The sequence below is a fragment of the Cibotium barometz genome, chromosome 3, assembly GCF_041138505.1.
Source record: "Cibotium barometz isolate CiBa-2024 chromosome 3, ASM4113850v1, whole genome shotgun sequence".
NCBI lineage: Eukaryota > Viridiplantae > Streptophyta > Polypodiopsida > Cyatheales > Cibotiaceae > Cibotium > Cibotium barometz.
This window is the reverse complement of record NC_141048.1, coordinates 46,776,576-46,801,374: the sequence shown is the minus strand read 5'-3', so window position 1 is coordinate 46,801,374 and position 24,799 is coordinate 46,776,576. Positions and strand designations below refer to the sequence as shown.

General features: G+C 46.5%; 1 protein-coding gene across 1 annotated transcript in view; it reads left to right on the top strand.

Annotated features, from left to right (window-relative positions):
* Positions 1-430: 430 nt before the first annotated feature.
* Positions 431-24,799, top strand: part of PRP40C (pre-mRNA-processing protein 40C) — a 33,072-nt gene continuing 8,703 nt past the window's right edge. Inside the window, exons 1-4 of the mRNA XM_086777872.1 lie at positions 431-569; positions 22,148-22,467; positions 22,550-23,971; positions 24,072-24,109. Of these exons, the coding sequence (XP_086633998.1) occupies positions 22,195-22,467; positions 22,550-23,971; positions 24,072-24,109 (1,733 nt within the window). The 5' untranslated portion in view covers positions 431-569; positions 22,148-22,194. The remainder of the gene's footprint in view (positions 570-22,147; positions 22,468-22,549; positions 23,972-24,071; positions 24,110-24,799) is intronic.

Genomic DNA, 24,799 nt, shown 5'->3' with positions numbered 1-24,799 from the left:
AGAGAGAGTTGCAATTACACCATGAGTTTTGGGAAGCCGCTACTATAGAGAGAACGACATAACCCCACATATCCATAATGTTTCATGACAATGTTTATAATAAGTTATATTGTATCTAGTAAACTTATCAAACCTTAGGCTAACAATTTTTTGTCGAATTACAACCTTTTTTGGATTAAAGATACCCCTAATTATTTATTTACTTTTTCACAAACTAAGGCCCCAATTTGAAAACATTTTTGTGCCTCTAAGGGTACCTAGAGATACAATAGTTTCCCAAAGAATACTGGGTTGATGGATAGGAGACCTTCTTAGTCCATGTTCTAGCAGGAAAAGTAAAAACCACTAAAAGTAGCTGAAAATAATAATAGTAATAATAATTAAAAATAAACAAACAAATAAATATATGAGTTTTTTTCTTGTCAGAATCACTCTAATGTCTATGACTACCTATATTCATACAGAATACACGCTACTACTTCTTTAGAAAGGGCTGGTTCAGTTTCTTTGTGCAGCCGAATGCAGAAGAAAAGAGAGGGGCCTGCGCTTTGCCTGTACGCCATCAGCAGGTGCGTAATTTACTTTTTAACTCCACAGGCTTTGCTAGGTTTTAACTCATCAAAGAGGATATTCTGTTTTTTTAGGGCAAAGAAAAATTAGACGCGCACAAAGAGAAGAGATCATTGGCCACTGTTTTTGAGGGTAGGGCAGCTCTGTTTTTGAGCATCTTCAGTGGGTAGGGTAGCTCTGTTTTTGAGCATCTTCAGTGGGTATGGCATCTCTGTTTTTGAGCATCTTCAAAGGGTAGGGCAGCATGTTCAGAGTGTTCTGTTTCTTAGCAGCCCTCAGGTTGGGCTTCCCTCCAAGTATTAAAGAGAAAACAGACACAATTGCATATGCGACATGCCTCGCAAGGGATTTGGCCTATGTATCCTCCGGTTAGTCAGTGCCTCTGGCAGGTGGGTAGGCTCGAGGTTCAAGAATCTGGGTAATGTGGTCAGTGAGACCACCCTCTTTCAGGAAAGTGAAGCTTCGACACATGTCCCACCACAAGTCCCGGATGTCATCTTCACAGGGAGGGACTTTGACAGCAGAGAGGTTCTCTCTGTGGGGAAAGAAGGCCGAGTCTTTATTGGCTGTGCTTGCTCATCCACGACCATTGTGAGTTTGACAGTCTCCAGTCACTACCAGGGTGGTCGTTTTTTTTTGTTTTTTTTGTCAAGGCTCTAGCACACCCTAACTGCCTGTATGGTAACTTTTTGAGTGTTTTGTGCTGTTAATGAGATTGATTGTGATTCATATAAATAAATAAATAAATAACACACCAGCGACCCCATGCGTCCAGTATGCACCTTACCGGCTATCCACTGTATTCAAGCGCTCCCTATGTCCAACTAGTCCATAGGAGCACCGCCGGTAAATCATATGACAAAAGAGTCTCCACTCTCAAGGAGTCATCATACCACGTGTTTCATGTGGAAGCTTAATGGAACCTTTTACTTGTTTACCATAGATGTCATGTGCACAGTGTGTATCTACCGTGTGCTATACGCATGCAAGACTAGTTTCGAGGCTTGGGGAAGCTTGGAACTAGGCAGGCTGATTGACGAGCTGAGTTAGTTATATACTAACGGGCGGGCACCCAAGTATGGACGGGCGGGCGGCCAAGTGTGGACGCCCGATGACCGGCCAAGAGCTTATAAAAGGGTGGCCAAGGTTAGTTATTGGATGATAGAGAGTCTCGCGAGTTTGTGAGAGCTCTATGGTCTTGGAGCCTAGATCTAGTGCAGACGTGCACCTGCTTTATGCAGCCGAGGCCGGCAGCAATCTCGAGGCCCGCGAGGGCAGCTTCGTGGCGGTATGGGACGTCGCGAGGAGGAGATTGGTCGGTACGTCAACCTAGTTAGCTCAGCTCGTGGCTCGGTGGGGACAGTCAAAACTGTGGGCTTGTCCACGGCTGTCATGGTTGGGAGGTGAGTCAGGCCTGCACCCCCTTGCTTGTTTGTTTGTTCGTTTGTTTGCTTTCGAACCAAGGTCGATCACGAGGGGATCCGTGGGGATTTGACAGTGGTATCAGAGCATACCTCGTGAACGAGCAAGTCGGTAGGTAGAGAAGATGAGGTCGAAGAACGGTATGTGTTAAAAAAGCTTGCTGTTTTTTCTGTGCATACTGTAGTTTTCAGTTTAGTATGTGTTTTCCTTCATCAAAGAAACCCATGTTGATGATGGGAGATGGTAGTTAAGTAGGGTTGATTGCTTTTGCAAAGAAGAGAAGTCGCAGAACTTGCAGGGAGAGAAAACAAAAAAAAAAGAAAAAAAGCACGTTTATTGCTTTTCGTTGAACGAACGAGAGAGAGAGCGAAGTATGGGAGGCGTTGTATAAGCTTTTGGTTGACGTGTTGCAGGCGGCTAGACTTGCAGCCGGCCAAGCATGCGAAGGCGCCTAAGGCCGTGCAGGCCTGCGTAGTCGGGCAGGCCAGCGCCCAGCCAGGCCAGCGCCCAGGCTAGGCTAGGCAGGCTGGTGCCCAGGCCAGGCAAGGCGGGCGCCCAGGCCAGGCCCGGCCAGCGCCCTGGCCACGCACGGCAGGCTGGCACACTGAGGCCCACGCAAGCTGGCGAGTTGATACGGGTACAGCCGCACGCAGGTCACTGCAGGCCGCCTGTGCGCAAGCAGGCGCCGGCAGTCGTCAGCAGACAGGCGCTGGCAGTACAGTACTCGACGTCAGAACCGAGAGGAAAAGCATGCGCCGGCAGCTCACCGACGGGGGGAGAGAAAAAAAAAAACTAAGGAAAGCTTTCGTTTTTTTTAGCTTTCAGTTTTTTGGAGTTTAAAAATTTTTTTAAAAGTTTTAAAAGAACTCCCCTCTCTAAGGTTTCCAAGGTGTTTTATTTTTTTTTAAAAGAAAAGAGAATATATATATATTCAAAAAAAAAAACACAAAAGCTAAAGCAAAAGCTAAGCCTAGCTTTTCGAGATTTTTGGCTTTTGGGAAACCTTTATAAACCCCCTCACGTGGGCTTCTTGCCACACATCTCTCAAGTTCTCAAGTTTTCAAGCTCTCAAGCTCTCAAGTTCGCTCGCACTTTCATTGTGTAAAGATCGAATTTTCTCTCCGCGTACCCTCTTCACGATGTCGATCCAAGAATCAGAGTTGGAGCCCCTCGTGGAACGCAAAGGCTTGCCGGCTACGGAAGGTACCGATGCCGATCTTTTTGACGATTTTGTGTCAAAATCAGATTTCCAAGAGTTCAAAGTAGCTCTCGAAGCTTCTTCGACGGAACGTCAGGCACAAATCGCAGCCTAGATGCAGGCTTAGCAGAACTCCATCGCGCTATTGATCACTACCCTCTCTACTTTCTCGGGTATGGATACCTTGGCTTCAGCTTTAGGCCCCAATATTACTCCGGAACCATTCAGGGGTGAGCAAAAGCAGCAAACCAAGGAGATCGTGGACACGTGGCTACACAAGTGACAAGTTCACTTTCAGTTTCATTCATATGATGACGGAAAGAAGATACAGTTAGCAGCAGGTTTCCTGTCCGGCAAAGCTTTACTTTGGTGGAAGGAACTGAACCCTAAGCCAACGACTTGGGCACAATTTGAAGATATCTTCAAGAAAGAATTCCTCAAGAAAGAGGATGATTACGATGTTGTTGCCCGGTTTTCAGCTTTGACCATGACCTCGCAGCACCTCACTTATGAGGTCTACCTCCAGAAGTTTCGTAACTTGTAGATGAAAGCTACAAAGATGGATTCCACTACTCTTTTGGGATTTTTCGTAACTGGTTTACCAGACTCGTACCGATTACAGGTTAAAAATAACAAATGTAAAACATTGGACGAGGCCATTCATTCAGCTCGTATCTATGATGATACAATGGTCTCTTCCAAGTCAAAACCCGTTACCGAGCAGGGGAACAAGCATAAAAGAAAGTTCTCCGCACCTATGGCTAACACGACTGAAGGCAAGTCTTTGGACTAACCTTCGAAGAATTCAAGTTCGACACCAGCGAAGAAGAAACGACTCCTTAGGGCTTTGAAGCTCAAGAAGGAAGGACGTTGTTTTATCTGCGAAGAAAAAGGACACATGCGTAATGAGTGCCCGAAGCAAAAGGGTACCAAGTCAAACGCAGGACCCAAGCCAAAGGCAGCTAACCAGTTGTCTTTGATAGGTAAGTCAATTACTGTACTTTCTCGCCCTAGTACTTGTTCTGATTGTCTGTTCAATTCTAAGGTATTTGGCATGCATGATCTTCCTCGAGTTTATGGAGAAGTGAATGGCCATAAAATTCACATTCTTTTAGACCCTGGCAGTTCGCATAATTTTGTTAACTACAAACTTGTGCAGAAATTGAGTCTTGATACGACACTCAGCGACCATACCTATGAGGTACGTCTACCTGCGGGAAGACAAGTTTGGGATCGCAAGGTGGAGATGCTTCCAATCCTGATTCAGGACTACAAAGACACTCTGGAATGCTATGTTATGCATCTGGAAAATGTAGACTTGTTATTAGGAATTGAGTGGTTTAAGACTCTTGACGTCCAGATAGATTGGTCTAGTCATATTTTTTCTTTTCAGCATAGGGACACCAAGTATAGTATTTTAGGTGATTGTATTCATCCCTCTCAGGGACCTCTTGTAACTACAATTGATTTTGGAAATATAATGGATTCTTCTTTGTATACCGCTTTCCATTGTGTATTGATTCCACTTTCTTCTTTTCTCATCCCTTCTATGGATGTGAATGAATTAAGTGTGTTTGAAAGCAAAGAATTACAGAAGATACTTGATTCGTTTCAAGACGTATTTCCTAAGGAATTGCCATCGGGTTTACCACCTGAACGGGCAATAGATCATCGTATTGACTTGATCCTTGGTGCTCATCCTGTGAGTATTCCACCTTATAGGATGAGCCAAGCTGAGGAAGATGAGTTGGCTAAACAACTCGAAGATTATTTGAGGATGGGCTAGATCCGTCTAAGTAAATCACCTTGGGGTGCACCTGTGTTGCTTAGGAGAAAGAAGGACAATACTTGGAGAATGTGTATAGATTACAAGAGATTGAACAAGCTGACTATTAAGAACCGTTATCCTCTCCCTAGATCAGATGACCTGATTGACCGGTTAGCAGGAGCGAAATATTTCACGAAGATAGATTTACGTACTGGCTATCACCAGATACGTATTCATAAAAAGCATGTCGAAAGAACCGCCTTTCGGACTAGGTATGGCCATTACGAGTTTCTCGTATTACCTTTTGGGTTAACCAATGCTCCATCCACTTTCCAGCAAATGATGAACGATCTTTTTCGTGAACATTTGGGGAAATTTGTGGTGGTGTTCCTGGATGATATTTTGATTTATAGTCGTACTCTTGAGGATCATGTCAGACATCTCATGATTGTCTTAGCTATTTTAAGACAGAATCGACTATATGCTAAATTGAGTAAATGTGAGTTCTTTATGACAGACATCATTTACTTGGGACACAAGATCACTAGAGATGGATTGAGCATTGACTATGACCGAGTTCAGAAGGTTCTGGACTGGCCTATACCACGAACAGTGAAACAACTGCGTTCTTTTCTCGGTTTTGTTGTTTTGAGAGGCAGGAAAGCTCGTTGGATAGAGTTAATGCAAGATTTTGATTTTGAGATCCGTTATCGGAAAGGGTCCATGAATAGTATTGCAGATGCGCTTAGTCGGATTAGAGAGGTGAATACTTTGTCGTTCACCGAGATTTCTACTGACTTATTTCAGTCATTGAGAGGGCTTTGCAGGACTGATAGTTATTTTGGTCCATTTTGGCAAAAGATCCAGGACGGGAGCTCATTGATTGACCAAGACTCGGTGACTGAGCAGTCTACTATTCAGGCTGCAGGAGGCCAGTGGATGATTCGGAATGGTTTATTGTTCCGTAATGATAAAATTTGTGTACCACAGATCCCGGACATTAGGTCCAAGATTCTGAAGGAGTGTCACGACGCCCCTTCTGCTGGACACCCTGGGGTACACAGGACGCTATCATTAGTGAAACACACTTTTTATTGGCCGAAGATGAAAGGGTATGTAGAAGATTATGTTCTCAAGTGTCAAATTTGTCAGGCAAATAAAGCTGAACGCTTTAGATAGGCCGGGTTGTTGCATCCTTTGCAAATCCCAGGTAATAAATGGGAAAGTATTTCCATGGATTTTATTACCGGATTGCCAAGAACACATCAAGGCCATGATTCTATTTGGGTTGTGGTAGATCGCTTGACAAAAATGGCTAGATTTTTACCGACCCAGAAGACTATTACAGCTACGCAATTAGCTCGGCAGTTTATCGAGTAATTGTTTAGACTGTACGGGTTACCGCAGGACATAGTCAGTGATAGGGACTCTTACGAGTGACTTTCGGAAACTTGTTTTTGAGAAGTTGGAAACAACTTTGAATTTGAGTTTCTCAGATCATCCTCAATCTGATGGCCAGACTGAAAGAGTGAATTAGATTTTGGAGGATATGCTTCGAGCATATATATCCAAAAGACAGAGTTCATGGGAGGATTATCTTCCTATGTTAGAATTTGCATATAACAGTACTAAGCATACGAGTACAGGGTTTAGTCCTTTCATGCTTATGTACGGTTTTCAACCAAGATCACCTGTTACAGTAGGATTCTCAGGACTTCAGCATGATGCAGCACGTAATTTTTTGCAAGATATGCAGGAAATGTTACAAGTTGCAAAGGAATCTATTAGAAGTGCTCAAGACCGAGATAGGTTTTATTCTAATAGACATCGTTCACCTAGAGAGTTCTCTGAAGGAACGATGGTGTATTTGCGAGTTCCGAAAGATTCCGAGACTTTACGGACAGGTAGATATCCGAAATTATCCCCTAGATACTGTGGATCATTTCGTGTTTTACGACGGATTGGTTCAGTTGCATATGAATTGGATTTGCCTTCTCATGTGAAAGTTCATCCTGTATTTCATGTCAGTAGACTTAAGGAAGTACTGGGTGGAGTAGATCAGTTAGTTACTCCAAGAAATTATAGATGTCCAGGACATGACATTTGTTCCGCACGAACCTGAAAAGATTCTTGGATTTCGTGAACGAAGATTGCGTAGTACGCTTATCACGAAATACAAGATCAAGTGGAAGGATCGTGTTGAGGAGGACGCTACATGGGAGACAATGACTTCTCTTCAGAGAGATTACCCTGGCTTTTTAGTGAGCTCAGGAGTGAGCTCTTAGAGGAAGGGGAGTATGTCATGTGCACAGTGTGTATCTACCGTGTGCTATACGCATGCAAGACTAGTTTCGAGGCTTGGGGAAGCTTGGAACTAGGTAGGCTGATTGACGAGCTGAGTTAGGGATATACTAACGGGCGGGCACCCAAGTATGGACGGGCGGGCGGCCAAGTGTGGACGCCCGATGACCGGCCAAGAGCCTATAAAAGGGTGGCCAAGGTTAGTTATTGGATGATAGAGAGTCTCGCGAGTTTGTGAGAGCTCTATGGTCTTGGAGCCTGGATCTAGTGCAGACGTGCACCTGCTTATGCAGCCGAGGCCGGCAGCAATCTCGAGGCCCACGAGGGCAGCTTCGTGGCGGTATGGGACGTCGCGAGGAGGAGATTGGTCGGTACGTCAACCTAGTTAGCTCAGCTCGTGGCTCGGTGGGGACAGCCAAGACTGTGGGCTTGCCCACGGCTGTCATGGTTGGGAGGTGAGTCAAGCCTGCACCCCTTTGCTTGTTTGTTTGTTCGTTTGTTTGCAGGATTCGAGTTTCGAACCAAGGTCGATCACGAGGGGATCCGTGGGGATTTGACAATAGAACACTTCACAAACTGAATTATGAGAGAGAGAGATTCACAAAAATTGTCTTCTTTTACACACACCTGGCCTAGAGAGAGAGAGAGAGAGAGAGAGAGAGAGAGAGAGAGAGAGAGGTACACATGATTGTGCCTGAATAACCCTCAGAAGGCTCCCCACGTGTAGGTGTATTTGCTTTATTGCTGTATGAATGTGAAGGATTGACTGGAGGGCTGAATATCCCTGTTGGTACTGACCATAGACATGTAAAGATGTTGTGGCTGTAGCCTGAATGCTGGTTGCCTTGTGCCCTGGCGACCAACGTTGGAAGGCGGTCATCGGAGAGACAACCATGTTCCATTGGCATCTTACCTCTCAATGCTGATTTGGGACTGTTCTGGACCTTTGGCTGCTTGTGTTTTGGGCTGAGGGCTGCATCCAACAGTGTGTTCCACTCTTGGAAGACAAGCGATGATGAGATGGAGCTTCTAGACGGGATGCACATGCATATATAGGGTGCAGGCTGCTGTCCGACTCGGACATGAGCAGGTTGTGGGTGCCTCTTTACACCTAAAGAGGTGTGTCTATGGGTGCCATTCACACGGGCCTTGTCCACGGCCCAATTCACCCAAATCTTCCATCACCTCCTTTATGTCACGTGCATCCCGCACTTGGATGCCATGCAGACATATCTGTACAGAAGGTGCAGGACCTGGGATGGTGAACTGGTCCCATGTGAGCCCAGTCCGGGACGAGTCAGCCAGGGATCCATCTCAGTCGTCTGAGGTCAGGTGTGCATTGTCCCGCACATGAGTCCAAGGTTAGGTGTGCACTGTCCTGCACATGAAACAGTGCCAGTCCGCGCTATGAGTCTCCCTCTGGAATGATGTCAGTGATTCTGTGTATTTGGCATGGTACTGGATGCCAGATCACTGTGTAGTTAGTTAGAGTTTGCTTTTAGAACAAGGGGCCAGCCCATAGGGCTACCCCAAGTCTTAGTGTGGGCATGGGGATGGTGTGAAACCACCCCCATGAGGGCCAAGAAGGCCCTGGCTGAACCCACCAGGCATGGAGGGGCTGTAGGACAGCCCTAGGGGCAGGCTAAAGGCAGACATTCAGGAGATGCAGCCTTTGTATGGCTGTAGGGCAGGTATGGGGCAGCCCATACAGGCTGCCCAGCCCTCAAGTTGTTTGCAAAAGTATGGTCCAGCCCATCCAAAATGCCCAGCCATTTAGGGAAAAATGCGCAGCAATTTATGTGATTTTTTCAGCATTAAATGTTGAAATATTCAGTCGTGGGACATTTAATGCTGGCCGCCTGGACTTCAGCTGGCCGACTACTCTAGGTGGAGTAGTATAAATAGGAGAGTCCATAATCCCATTTGTTCATCTCAGATTTCACCAAGAGCTCAAGCATAAAGGGGCTAGACAAGCCAAGAAGGTGCTAAGCAAAGGGGTGAAGGATTGCAAGTCAAGGGCAGGGAATTCCTAGCCAAGAAAGGTCAAGATTTTTGTATTTTCTTTTCAGATTTACATCATTCTAATAAAGCAAATACACCATTCGTGGTGGGGGCCCTACAGAGGGTATTTGGGACCCAATACTATGTCCTCTCCATCTCTTCCTCTCTCTCTCTCTCTCTCTCTCTCTCTCTATATATATATATATATATATATATTTTTTGCACATCTTCATTCAACTTGTGCGTTAATTCCGTCGCAAAAAGAGTATTGATTTCTGAGCTTTGAAGTTACCGATCTTCTCCGAAGCTTCTGCATGTTACACTTTATGGGTGGCCAATAGGGTTTCCCAATAAAGCCTTTTAAGTTTGGCCGTTTTCTCCCCTACAAATGGTGCTACTAGTGTCATAAAATGTGTTTACACCATACATGAGGGTTACAAGTGTGCGTTTGAGGGGCATCACATTGACATGTGCGAGATGTGTTTGACGTTGATTACCTCTAGGTGGTACACCAGCGACAATGGCTCACAATGAAATATGCCTGGTGTCGGCCTTCCATACACCCACATGAGCCCTTCTTTTCTAGTACTGACTTGGAGATGTATCCTATCATTTGTGATCATATATTTTTGGATTTTGTGCGGAACATAGATATCTGCAGTTTTCTGAGCAATTTTTAAGTAGGTTAGAAATAGAATCCGACGAAGCGATGTATGAGAGACTTGTAGGTTTTTCATAGTAGAATAACTTTGCTTCCCTAAACCTTGGCTGATTTATTCATTTGGGTCCTCAAACGATGGGCGCAATTTGGTACTAAAGTGGTTTTGGGTTCAAAATTTTGCCTAGTTTACAGCTCATAAAAGTTTATTAAGTCAATATAAAAGCTTACAAGTTAATAATCCCATAAATATACCTTCTATTGGCTTATTTGAGGGTTATTAGTGGATTATTGTTGTATTGTGTTATTGTGCACATGGTTCTGTACCTAGACCATGAGTGCTAACCCACTCTAGGTTAGTCCATTGTGATGTTAGGGTAGCAGTACGGAATGATAGGGATGTTTTGGTATGGTGTGTGTGGGCAGACCCTTAGCCCCTATAATCAGGGGGTGATATGATGTTTTCAAATCTATGGTTGGGTGGTGAGCTAGCTTGCCGAACCCTAACTGGGAGCTAATCTCGTATTTGTCTTGTCTTTAGTATATCTTAGGATATCTTGGGAGGATTCTGTTGCAAGAATCAGAGATTTTGTTGCCTAAATCCATGATAGTTGTTGACATTAGAGCCGTCCTAAACCAACGAGGGACAAAGGGTGATGCATGGAGAATGATTATTGTAAGCTTTCCAATCCTTGGGTTTCGTGAGAAACATGTATGTTCCTGAATTTCTATTGCTAGGGTTTGATGCATACTCAATTTTATTCAGTTAAAAAAATGATTTTTGGGCGATTTTTTCAGAATCCTTCCTGTTACATGAGTTGTATAGGGCTGTATGACCCGGTCTGTACCGTTGTACAGACGTCCGTACCATGTTTGTACAACCATGCCAACATCCATAGTTCTGGTTGTTCACGTGGTTGTGCATTCATGGATGGTTGAACGGGAGGAGCTAATGCTTTTGTGTAAAGCAAGTGCTTTTAAATATTGTTTTGTATGATATACTCGCTTAAGATTGTTGAATTCTGAACATTGAAGTTACTGATTCGTCCACGAAGCTTCCGCATGTTACATTGGTATCAGAGCCTTCTTCAAGTGTGAAGATTCAGCCAAAAAAACTAGGGAAAAAGAAAGAATTTTTTTTCTTGCTTGTGTGGTTGGTTTCTAGACTCTGGTGGCGGTGTGACTCTTGTCCCTCGAAGGACGGTTGGTTTTCAGCCTTCGAAAGCCTCTGGAAGTCACCCACACGCATAGTGGATGGTCAGATTGCGCTCCGAAAAGGAAGTGCGTTTTCTTGTTCTGGCGAGCCACGACGAGGAGAGAGAACGGCAACCTTTGGACCAAAGTGCACCAAGCAGTCCTTCTAGGGTAGCAGACACGAGTGTACAGGAGAGGTTCCAGCAGATGATGTGAGCAATCACAAAACAGGGTACCAAATTGGAAAAGCAGAAGGCGTAGATCTTGGCCTTGGAAGAGCGCACCCGTTCTCCGTCTGGCACCTCTTTTTCCATCTCCTGCTCCCTCTCCTTAGGTTTCCTAGATTCTAGATCCTCTACTACATGACCCTTTTGAAGGGGCACGGCCGCAGCCGAGCTCGGTGCTTGAGTTGCAGATGTGAGCAATGGAGATTTGACAGATGGAAGACCGTGCAGCAGTAGCTCGTGCTGTTGCACAAGACGAGGCCAGGTGACGCGTGAAACACGAAAGATACCTTGTGGCTTTGGACGCAAGAATGACACCAATGGCTTCCTCCAGTCATTTTCTCAAAAAATGCCGCCCCCATTACCTTGAGCGACTCGCAAACGAGTTTAGGGGAGCGCGTCAATGCGTAACCAATCCTTGAGTTTGCCAATAAAATTTCAAACTTACGTTTGCAGTTGGAGTTATCTGGCAAGGACAAGGAAGGGCAGTTTCTTTATGGCCTTGATACGCAAATCCAGTGGGAGGTGCGTATGTTTAGGCCAGTCACCTTCGAAGACGCACTCTCGCTTGGGCAGAGTGTTGAAATGAAACATAATGGCAAAAAGCCTAGGACTTTCCAACGTGCAACTCCCAAGGCAATTGCCTCGGAGGGAAAAGACCAAAACTAGACAGGGTCTTCCCAAGACAGAGCATGGGAGCCTCTGGCTCCAAAAACCCGATCAATGTGCGCAAGCTTACTCCAGACCAGAAAGCTTAGGCAGGCAAGACCAGTGGTAAATTGAGTGCTGAGGAGACAACTTAGTACAAGAAGAAAAGTAGGTGCTTCTTTTGTCATACAAAAGGACACACTTCTAGGGAGTGTCCTAAGAAGACTACCACTACATAGACAACCACCCCAGCTCCCATGGCTTCAATGGTGAGCCCAACTCCCACACAGACCCCAGCGGCTGTCCCAAGTTCTTCGGATCTCAGTGCTTCGGTTGGTGCAATTGTTAGCCGGGAGCTTGAAGATAAGCAGAAGGGTGCCCATGACCAAGGGTATGAGTGCAATGAATTGCTGAAGACCTTTGGCTACATAGGTGGCCAAAGAGTCGTCATCTTGTTTGACAGCGGCAGCACGGAGGATGTGGTCACGGAACATGTCGCTCGGCGAGCCCATTTCGTCTTGACTTCGGTGGACAAGAAAGTTGAGGGATTTAGCACAGGCATGACAACGAGCATCAAGTTTGAAGCTGAGAGTCCTAAGTTAGTCATTTAGGGCGTAGAGTGTGCGTGATTTTATGGTTGCCTCTCTTGTAGGAGCAAACATAATTTTGGGAATTCAGTGGTTTCACAAGCACAAGCCAGATTTCAAGTGGGACAAGTACACTTTCGAGATTAGTCTGAATGTGTCTAAATCCCCAGTGACCATTAAGTGTGAGCTAGGAATCCCAAACCTTCCTCTCATAAGCAATTTACAGGGTAAAAGAGAAATCAGGAAAGGCACAGTGTGCGATGATTTTCATCCAGACTGCCCAGACAGTGGCCAGGGCTTCAAAGAAGTACCAGGTTTTCCATAACAAGTTCCATAAGATTTATCTTTGAGACAATCTCCCTCCCCAGCTTCCCCCGTCTAGATCAAAGGACCATATAATAGACCTTCTCCCAGGCTCGGATCCCCCGAGCAAGTTTCCATACCACCTTTCCAAGGCAATGGAATCGGAGTTGGATTGCCAAATCCAAGAACTGTTGCAATTTGGCTTCATACGTCCCAGTGTGTCGCCATTTGCAGCTTCGATCTTGTTTGTTAAGAAGAAGGATGGGTCTTCTCGATTGTGTGTCGATTATCGTGCACTCAATAAGTTGACTATCAAGAGTAAGTTCTCGATGCCTCGAATAGATTACATTCTCGAGAGGTTGAATGGGGCCAACGTGTTCTCGAAACTATACTTGAAGAGGGGGTACCACCACGTGAGAATTGTTGAGGGGGACATCCCCAAGATAGTCTTCTGTGTGGAACGGGCCCACTATGAATTTGTGGTCATGTCTTTTGGCTTGATGAACAGCCTAGCCACATTCAACCGCATGATGATGCGTGTGTTCAAGGACTTAATAGGAAAGTGTATGTTCATTTTTCTCGACGACATACTAGTATTTTCAGCTACCGTTGAGCAGCATGACATTGATGAGAAAGTCCTGAAGTTGTTGGAAAGCAACGAGCTTTACGTCAATGAGAAGAAGTCGGAATTTTATTTGTCTGAGGTTCACTGCCTTGGGTACATTATCAGTGCCGAGGGCATTCAACTTGATTCGGCCAAGGTGGCCGAGATTGTCAATTGGGCAGTACCATAGATTGCTTTTGACATCAGATCCTTTGTGGGTATATGCCAGGCATACTCCACCCACATAGACAAGTTTTCTGACCTTTTGGTGGATCTCACCTATCTGCCAAAGGGTGTCAACTTTAGAAGGCAACGGATTCGAAGGACTCCACGGGCGTTGGAGGCATTCAAGAATCTCAAGGTGGCGTTGTTAGAAGTGCCTTGTCTAGCGCTTGCCTCGTGGGACGAGTCATTTCAAGTGATCACCGATGTAACTAACACCGCAATTGGAGGTATATTACAACATAATGGCCATCATGTGTCGTAAGTTTATGCTAGCAGAAAATAATTACTCGGTCTACAATCGGGAACTCCTAGTAGTCATTCAAGCCTTGAAACATTGGAAACATTTCCTTTATGGGTGAGAATTTGAGGTTTGCACTGACCAACAAGCATTATGTTGGATTCAGACAATGCCAAGTGCATAGTGGAGTGATCGACAGCACCGTTGGAGCCAAATCTTCCAGTAATTTGCTGGTATGATCGAGTACCTTCGAGGAAAGGCCAACCCAGTGGCCTATTCTTTGAGTAGGAAGGGACAAGTGACTTTGATTCAGACCACTAGACTCGATCTCATTGTTACGGGACTAGATAACATGAAGCACACATACGCGGATTCCAAGGAATTCGGTACACAGTGGGAATAGGCATTGGATGCCACAGGACCATGCCACTTTTTTATACGTGACGGTTGGCTTTTCTACAAAGGCCGACTTTGTGTCATGAAGTCGTTTAGGGCAGCTCTTCTCCATGATGCCCATGATGCCATCATTGGTGGTCATCGGGGCATGAATTCGATTGTGGAGAAGTTAGAAAGGCAATATTATTGGCCAAGAATGAGGTCAGATGTGTTTGCACATGTGCAACACCGTGACATCTGTCAAAAAGTAAAAGCTTCTCGTGGGAAGAAGATAGGATTGTTACAACCTTTACCAATTCCCGAGGGAGCTTTCCAAGATATCTTGATGGATTTTGTCATGAATTTGCCTCCCTGTCTGGATAAGCGTAATACTCAGTGCTTGACTATTGTTGATAGATTTAGCAAATTTATTATGCTTATTCCATGTAGGTGTTAGAAGTCATCTCCTGTCCATATATATACACCAGGGCCTCTGTTGTGGGTGTGCCCGCCCTCTGTAGGTGTCTTATCATTTTTCCTCACTCCCCGTATTTTTCCCCCATTTTTTCCTATTTTTTTTATTTTTTCTGTGGCTTGGGAGGCACCCCTGAGGTGGTAGGATGTCCTTGTTTGTAGCTAATTGCAGCTGTTTGCGTGTACTGATGCTGGCCGACTGTGTGGACACCTTGTTGGTGTTGGCCGACTGGTTTATAACCAGTCGTGGTGGACATGCCCTTGTCGGCTGCCCTACAGCAAGCCGACTGCTGTTGGGGAGCCATATAAAATGGCCTTCAGCCCCCTTGTCACTATTGTATCATTCCCGGGATCTTCTTGTGTATATAGAGCACAGTTACACGCCTCTACCATTCTCTCTCTTGTGCTGTTATTTTTCTGCATTGCGTTTTACTCTCGTGTTCCCAGATCTGGTCATCATCTCCGCTGCGTATTCAGACATGGTATCAGAGCTTAGGCTCTAGATAGTTCTTGGGATTTGTGTGAGCAAGAGGGGGACTGTTGTGTTGCTGATTGGTGGACTGTTCGGGACTATTTGGGAAGAGGAGAAGCAAGAGGACGGCGGGCTGATTTGCTTGACAGCCACTTGCAGGCGTTAGTTCTTCTTTGTTCCCACCCACCCACCCTTTTCAGAGTACATCCCCGCAATGGCAGATCTGTTTGAGATGGCCGAGAGGCATGTGAAGATCCCGACACTCCCCACGTTCCCGGTGGACCGTCAGTTGGACGGGAACAACTACAACATATGGAAGGTTATGATGGAATCTGTTCTGGAGTCTTACGACCTCGCTAATTTCGTGGTTGTTGGGGTTCCACGACCAGAAGTAGAGGAAGGGGAGTTACCGTCGATCCGAAAGTATTGGGAGGCTCAGACACAGATGTGGGATCGTGTCAACGCCAGGGTCCGTTCGTTTATCTTTCTCAAGTGCACACTACAGGCCATTTTATATGGCCTCAGGGTGCTGGTCGGCCAGCCCATAAACAGCTAACAGCAGCCCTGACTGTTCACGACCAGCAAAAAGCTCAGTCGGCCAGCATTGAGGGACAGGTCGGGTAGCACTTGGAGGTAGCCGATAGCCCAAACACACCTCTAGAAAATAGGGAAAAATACACGGAGAGTGAAAATGGGAAGACACTAAAACGAGTGGGCACACCCACAACAGAGGCCCTGACATAGTGTACAGACATGAGATGACTGCTAACACCCCCTCTCAGCTCCTGGATGTGGAACCAACCCCAGTGAGCTGGATTGCCGTTGGAGCATAGCCTGAGGTAGAGACTTCATGAAGAGGTCCGCCGCCGAACAATAAAGAAGCAAGATGTCACTAGCCAAGATCTTATCACGAACAAAGTGATATTGTATCTCAATGTGCTTGGTCTGGGCATGGAAGACCGGGTTTCAAGCAATAGCGATACAACTCTAGCTATCGCACTGGATGACTTTGGGCTCCTTCTGTGGAAACCCAATCTCGCCAAGCAACCTCTGCAGCCACACAACTTGCAAGCAGCACCACAAGCAGCCCGGTACTTTGCCTCTGTAGATGACAAGGCAATAGTTGGTTGCCTCTTGCTGCTCCATGAAATAGCTCCCGAGCCGAGGGTCAAATTGTAGCCTGATGTAGATCTCCTCGTGTTTGGATCTCCTCCCCAATCTGAGTCACTCCATCCTTGGAGTCAAACTCGGTCCTGCGTTTGACCTCGAGTGGTGTAGAAGAGTCCAAGATCCTTCATACCTTGCAGATACCACAAGATCTGCAATCCTGCGTCCTAGTGAGACTTCAACGGTGTCTGCATAAACGAGCTCAACAGCCCCACAGGAAAGCTTGGTGTTCGGCAACTAGATCAATGAACCAACCAGCTTTCGGTGTAGAGAGGTATCAACTGGCTCACAAGGATCATTCACGGTAAGCTTCGTGTTCGGGTCCATCGGTGACGTGATAGGCTTGCAGTTCCCCATCCCAAAGGCGTCAAGCAACTCATGGACATACTGCTGCTAAGAGACAATGAACCCCCTCTAGTTCTGCGAGATCTCCAATCCCAAGAAGAAGTGAAGTAAGCCTAAATCGGTCATCTCAAACTCCTTTGACAAGGCAGCCTTCGTCACTGCAATGTGCTCCACATGACCGCCAGTGAGAATGAAGTCATCCACATAATGGATGATCAACGTGACCATGCCGCGTTCTCGAAAGAGATACGAGTTAGGATTTGCAACTGATCTTTGAAATCCAGTCCATAGAAAGAAGGAATCAATCTTCTGATTCCAAGCCTTGGGAGCCTGCTTAAGACCATACAAGGCCTTCTGCAACCTGTAAACCATCCCTTTTGATCTCGGAACCTCAAAGCCTGGAGGCTACTCAACATACACCTCCTCCTACAGGTCACCATTAAGGAACACAGATTTCACATCCATCTGAAATACGGGCCAATCGTGGTCATTCTCGCTGTCGGTGCAAAGGTATCCTCATAGTCGATGCTAGGCCGCCGAGCATAACCCTTAGCCACAAGTCTGGCTCTGTTTTTGGCCACCAACCCATTTGACGTATACTTCGTCTTAAAAAGACCCACTTGACACCAATGACAGACCGTTTCGATGGCCTCGGAACCAACTCCCAAGTTTTATTCTTTTCTATGGCATCCAGTTCCACCTGCATGGCTTTCCTCCAGGTATCCTGTGCAAGGGCTTCCTTGACGGAAGTGGGCCCTTTGTCCCGCATGATATGAGACATAAAAGCATAGTTTACTTGTAGGAGCTCTTCTGGTCATGAACTCTATGCGATCTTCGAGGTCTGTCCTCTGTGGTCCTCTCGGAGGGAAGCTCCGTAACACCTGACTCCCGAAGGGTGTCTACCAACCACCTGGGTACTTGAGCAGAACGCAGAGCCTCCAGCCGTTGCGGGGGCTCATCTCCAGCCGCGGGCTCAACCTCCTCAATTGACTGAGGCTGTCGAGCTGGAACAATTGACTAGGAATCATCATCAGAATCATCTGGGTCTCCAAGAAGTGGCGGCTCATCAACAATGGAAACTGGAACATGCTCATTAAAAACCACATCTCTGTTGACAACGACCTCGTTCCTCTCTGGATCATACAACCTGTATCCCTTGGAAAGAGAGATATATCCCACAAAAACAAGCTTTTGAGACTTTGAGTCAAGCTTCCCCCTTTGCTTCTTTGGAATGTGAACATATGCATCACTCCCAAACACATGGAAGTGGGAGACATCGGGTTTCTTGCCAAAATACGCCTCAAAGGGAGTCATGTTCGGTACTGAAGTCGTCGGAGAACGGTTGAGGATATGGACAGTCGTAGCCACAGCCTTTCCCCAAAGTGGACGAGGAAGATCACGATGCTCCAGCATTGTCCTCGCCATCTCCACCACAGTCCTGTTCTTTTGCTCAACTACTCCATTCTCTGAAGGCGAACCCGTCAGCTCCCGCTTGATGCCATGTTCCGCATAAAACTGCACGAATGCATTGGAAGAAAACTCTCCTCCTTTGTCAGCCCTAAGAGTCTTTATTTGCAAGCCAGACTCTTTCTCCACCATCACATGTCACTCCTTGAACCGAGCAAAATCTTGGTCCCTTTGTGAAAGAAAATAAACCCAAGGGAATCTGCTACAATCATCAACAAGTAGCATGAAATACAAAGAACCTCCCAAGGATGGCATTTGCATAGGTCCACACAAGTTAGTGTGTACCAACTCCAAAGGTTTCGAAGCCCGCCTCGAAGCCTGCTTCAGAAAAGATTCTTTGTGATGCTTACCACGAATGCAAGAACTACAACGTGCCTACCTGCTGCCGACATCTGGCAAGCCAACCACCATCTGCTCCCAGAAAACTCTCCTCCTTTGTCAGCCCTAAGAGTCTTTATCTGCAAGCCAGACTCTTTCTCCACCATCACATGCCACTCCTTGAACCGAGCAAAATCTTGGTCCTTTTGTGAAAGAAAATAAACCCAAGGGAATCTGCTACAATCATCAACAAGTGGCATGAAATACAAAGAACCTCTCTCCCAAGGATGGCATTTGCATAAGTACAAGGTACAACAGGTACAGTACTTGCAACATGTACAATCAGTCAGGTACATGGTACAGCTGGTACAGTACTTGCAGCAGGTACAATCAGTAGATTCAGCACATGGGTAATCTGCAGCAGCAGGTACAGAGCAACTACAATAGGCGGGTAGCAAGTACAGGCAGGTACGGGTTAAGTACAGCAGGCGGGTGCAGCTGAGAGGCGGGTACAACAGTTGGGTACCATCAGGCGGGTACAGTGCAGACGGGTACAGCTGAGATAGAGCCAGGCGATGGATAGAAAGTACAGCAGCCACCACCCACGTGGGAAGGATAGTAAATGTTTCCATGCAATACCTTTAATTTTAAAGGTTATAAAGCCTTAATACATGTTTAATACTATGGGCACCATCCAAAGAAAATGTCCAGCTCCTTTTTTAAATGTGTGTGAACACATTAGCTTATAAACATTAAAGTTACAATAGCTTATGGATTTTACACTTTTAAAAGGGGCAAAACCACCTGTTTACATGCCACACCAATGTGTCCACAAGTAGCACTCCCACGGTACACTTGGGACGTCCCCGTCCACTATACTAGCACGGCAAAACAGTCAAAACATACGCAAACAATTCATGCAAAAACAAGTTTATGCATGCAATCATAAATGCATGTGCTCATGTAATGGACAAAATCTCCCTTTCATGAAACTTGTACAAAAAGTTCTTGTTGGGCACAAAACTGGCGCGACAGAAATATGAATATATGTCCTGGTCTTCCTATGGAGTGACAATCCCATAGGTAAGACACCATCCTGGCCATACACGGGTGGCACCAACAGGCTCTCGTCCATACAGCACGAAGCAAGTCACACACGGGTGGCACAAAACTGGTTCCCTTCCATGTGGTTCAGTACTGGTGGGCCGCTGTGACATGGTGCTCAAGGTGGTAAAACTGAGCCGGCGCGAGGTGGTCCTGCGACGATGGGAGATGATGGGCCGGATCCTCCTCTGGTGGCGTGGCCGTGGCCGTGGCTATGGGCAAGGGCCATGGGGTTTGGGGTGTCGAGCTCTGCATAACTCAATGGCTCTGTCGAGTGTCACACCTCTCAGCCGAGCTCTGCACTAGCCTGTGGTCCAGGTATGGTGGGTGGATCGGCCCTCGGAGTGCTAGCATGGAAGAAGTCAGTGAGAGCTCTTTGTGCTGGTTCTCGAGCAAGTACAGCTGATTTGGATCTCACTAAGGACTCCTTGTGCATAGTTGCCAAGAAACGCATTTCTTCCATGAAAGATCTTGGGGAAATGTTTCTGAAACGTTTCATGTTTGAAACTCGCGTTTCTTTGAGGGCCTTTTTTGAAACTCTTTAAAAAAAAAAACGTTGGTGGGTTTCTTGAAGTATTAAGGTTTCATATGATGATTTCTTATAGAGAATGACTTGTGTTACAACTGATGTGTAGCTGTGACTTATTCAGATCATATGACTCCAGAACTGACTCCATCATGACCTTCCAGATGCCGTAATTGGACCCGTCCAACTGACGATCCACTGGGAACGTGGGGAGAGTCGGAATCTTCACGTGCTTCTCAGCCATCTCGAGTAAATCTGCCATCTCGGAGAGTAACCTGAAAGGGTGGGTGGGTGGGAAAAATCTGAAAATCTGAAAATATGCAAGTGGCTGTCCAGCCCCTTAGCCCGCCTTCCTCTTGCACCTTCTCTTCCCGTTCAGCCCGAAACAGTCCACCGATCAGCAACCTGTTGCTCCCCCTCTTGCTCAGAAAAACGCCCAAGATCTCCTAGAGCCTAGGGCTCTAATACCATGTCAGAATATGCAGCGGAAATGACAACCAAACTTGGGTAGACAAGAGCAAGTAGACTGCAGAAAATAATCAGCACAAGAAACACAGAGAGATAGGTGTGTAAACTCTTCTCTATACACAAGATCCCGAAAAACTGAATGAGAAAGTGGTGGGGGCTGAGGGGCAATATATAGATCTCCATGTGAGCAGTCGGCCAGCTTCAGATGGTGCCCACGACTGAGAAAAATGCCCACGACTTCTGAAAATAGCAGTCGGCCAGCTACAGATGCCTACGCCTAGTCAGAACAAGTCGGCCAGCAGCCCAGATGCACATGACTGAAGAAAGTCCAGTCGGCCAGCATTGGGGTGCTCCTGGCATCACCTGGCAGCCCTCCAGCCACTAGGAAAAAATGGGAAAAATAGGGAAAAAATACGGGGAGTGTGGAAAAATGATATACGGGCGGGCACACCCACAACAGAGGCCCTGGTGTATACAAATAGACAGGAGATGACTTCTAACACTCGGATGGGCTCCTCTCTATGATGCTCCTCCTTGATGTCCTTCTTGATGCTTTTCTTTGCCACCTCAACCCATCCGTCTTTGGCCGCCTCTATGTGTGCCTCAAGGGATTGTGTAACCTCTTTGGTTATCTCCTCTTTGATGTTTTTCTTCTCTTCTTTGCGGATTTCGCCTTCTTCCTTTGCAAATTGCTCTCGGAGTGAGCTCACCTCTCCTTTGAGAAGCTGAATTTCAGCTTGTAAAGCCTCCTTTTCCTGTCTCCATATCTCTCTTTCTTGTTTCCAATTGTCCTCTAGCTTGGTGAACCGCTCCATCATTTGTTTCATGGCCGCGTTGAGGTTGCTGTCTGCCATTTTCTTGTTGGTTTTCACAGCTGTTTCCACTGTATCCAGCCTGGAATTTTCCATTTTCTTAGTATCTCCCATAGTGGGGGGTGTTCCTGAGTGCTTAGGTCCTTATGGAGGAGGGAAGATGGGGGTGGGAAAGGAGCTCTCTCAAGTGAAAAGAGCCATCAGTCTGCAGCGCTTCCCACAGTTAAGGGTGGGGCGGGTTAGCACAGAGGGCGGGGCGGTTGGCGCAGAGCCGAGGCGAGGGGGCAGCAAGCGGGAGAGAGAGAAAGAAAGAGAGAGAGAGAGAGAGTGGCGGGAGGGGGCTATGAGGAGAGAGAAAGAGATGTCTGGAGGCTGAAAATGCAGGGGGGGGGGGATGGCGGAGCTCTGAAAACGCAGAGGGAGAGAGAGAGAGAGAGAGGCATGGTCTTTGAGAGGTCTCCCTCATCTATGGTGGTGGAGCATGTCCTCGTGGCTGTCATCCGGGGGGGCGTGGGTGCCGGATATGCTGGAGTGCGCATGCCTGGTCTGAGAGAGAGAGAGAGAGAGAGAGAGAGGAGAGAGAGAGAGATGCATTTGTGACATTTATTTTCATGCCTACAGCTATTGAGCCTGTTGGAAACTTGACTGTATTTGACAAATTTGTTTTCATGTTGACAGCTATTGAGACTTTATCACATTATAGATGGTATGTTGCATAAGTTGCTATGAACACAGCTTATTCAAAAGATATGGCAACTCAGGCATGGCAGCCTCAGTCAGTACAACCTCCTGTGCCTGGACAATCTCCAATCGCAGGACCTCAAGGACAATGGCAATCTTCTGGGACCGCAACTCAAAGCCAGGGAATGCCACCACCTCTGTATACTGCTTCTTCGAACTTTCCACCATCACCTTCTACAGCAGGTCCTCCTTTTAGAGCTCCCAATCATGTTAACTCTGATTCTACAAGTCTGCAGCCTCCTCAACCGCCGACCCCAGTAAGTCTTGTGAATCTTTGTTTATTTCTTAATGGAATGCTGTTTGTTTTTTATATTGAAGTAACGGGCTTTGTTTTTTCAGCCTGCTGCAGCTGGTTTGCCACAGGCCAGCTCCATTTCTGTGCCTACGAATGCAACCAGCCAAGGAGTTTCCGGATATGCACTTCATGCACCCTCATATGCTGGGCCTAGGTGGCAACCGCCTCCTGCTCCTATTTCACAATCTCCCTCCCAGGGGCTGGCAGGGCCTCCTGGCCTTACAGTTCCATCAGGACACGCTTGGCGTCCAATGCGCCCTTTACCCACTGGACCTCCTGGAGTTTCAGCACCTCCTGCTCCTCCGGGCATTCCCGCGCCTCAAGGTTCCACTGGTGGCAACACACCCCCTGTTCCACCTGGTGTGCCAGGTCCTTCTGCAACAACTGTGGCTTCTATGCCAGCTGGACCTTCAGCATTGACTGTTCCTTCTGTGGTATCAGGACTTCCTGGATTGACAGTGCCTTCTGCACCTCACGGGCTTACTCCATTTTCTGTATCTCAAGTGCCAACTACTCTAGCAGGCCTGCCTTCAACACCAGGACCTCCAGGATTGTCGGGGAACACAGGTCCAGGGGTGATGGTGTCATCTGGGCCTGGAATTTCTGTTGTGCCTGGGCCTTCTGTACCCTCTGGACTGTCCGAGTCCCCTGGGCCTCCTGCACCTCCTGGAGTTTCACCTATGGCACCTCCGGGAATTTCTGGATCTGCAAGCTTGCCTGGATCCTCTTCTGGGTCTGCATTGACTGCTGTAGGTTCTGCACCACCTGGGCCTCCTGGAATTCCCCATTCCTCCTCTATTTCTTTTGGACAACAGGCACCAGCAGATACCTCTGTTTCAGGTCCAAGGCCAATCCTAAGTACATCAACGGTTTCTACCTCAACAGGTGCACCTGGTGCTGGAATCGCCTCCATCACCCCTGTACAACAACAGCCACAGTATGTGCCTTACATAAACGTGCCTCCAGTTCCTGCTCCAGTGTCACCATGGACTTTTCAGTCGCAGGCAGGAGGTCAGGTTCCGCCTCGTCCTTTTTCAGCTTTTGTCACTGTTCAGAATCCTTTCCTGCCACCAATTCGTCCTGCAGTCCCTATACAGGCAGGCATCACCACAAGTAAATCAACTTCAGACAACACAATTCTATTGGCTCCTCCAGGAGAGCAAGTGTCTTTGCAGGTTGTTTCCTCCAAAGCATCAAACACAGAAGGGGGTAAATTACCTCCTGTGTCTTCTCCCTTATCAGGTCAAGTTGTTAATGGACATGCTACTTCAAGTGGAAGTAGTGTGCCATCTACAACCAGCTCAGAAAAAGCTGCTCCTGAATCTGCCTCAAAGGTTGAACCATCTACAAAAGAGGAGGTTGCTGATGCTTGGACTGCTCACAAGACCACAGAAGGGATTGTCTATTATTACAACTCAGTGACTGGACAGTCTACATATGAAAAGCCTCCTGGATTTCAAGGAGAGGTATGCATGTGTTATAGAAGTTCTGTTTAATTTTGAAAGAAAAGGTTAGTAATGGAGTTTATCATACCCTTATTCGTGGTGTTTGTAATTGCTTCTACAGGTGGACAAGGTGACTGCGCAGCCAACTCCAGTCTCATGGTATGGCTAATGACATTTGTATAAACTTCAAAGAGCAGTTGAAGATAAATGTCCGTATCTCTCCCCTGTTGCCCTATATTAAGTGACTAGTTTTAAGAATCCGGATTTGAATGGATCTTCAATGTGCTGTATTTCCTTATAGATGGGGATGGTGTTGATTAGATCTCCTATGCTATATGAAGAAGCAGTGGTGATGCTCCTCTCTTCTTTTTGAAGAGCCTTAGCAGCCTCACAAAGGTCTTAGCGTGTGTAAATCAGGTCTTGCCAGAGCATGCTTCTGGTTTATAACAACGTGCTTGCTGTTCATTTTTTTGTTGTTGCTTTTTTTAGTGTGCTTGAGCTTCTGGTGCCTGTTTATATTGTATTGTTGTTTATTGCTAACCCTGTCTTCCCCTTATTAAGCCATTGTTCCATGAACGAGAGATTTGAGGGTCCTGCCATTATTGTACTAGCAAAGCAATTGCATTGCATTTTTTTTTGTTTTTTGTTTTACTCCTCATTAGTTCTCATTTTTTTTTAAAATACACTACTAGCAAGTCAGGCTGCTTCCTGGTAATTGGCAAGTCATTGATGTGCATGGCATGTTCCCATTGCACCTTATTCAAATGCGAACTGCAAACACTATCTGAGCTGACCAAGCAACTGTGCTTATTTCTGACATCAAAATTGAGGCACATGCACACTTACATC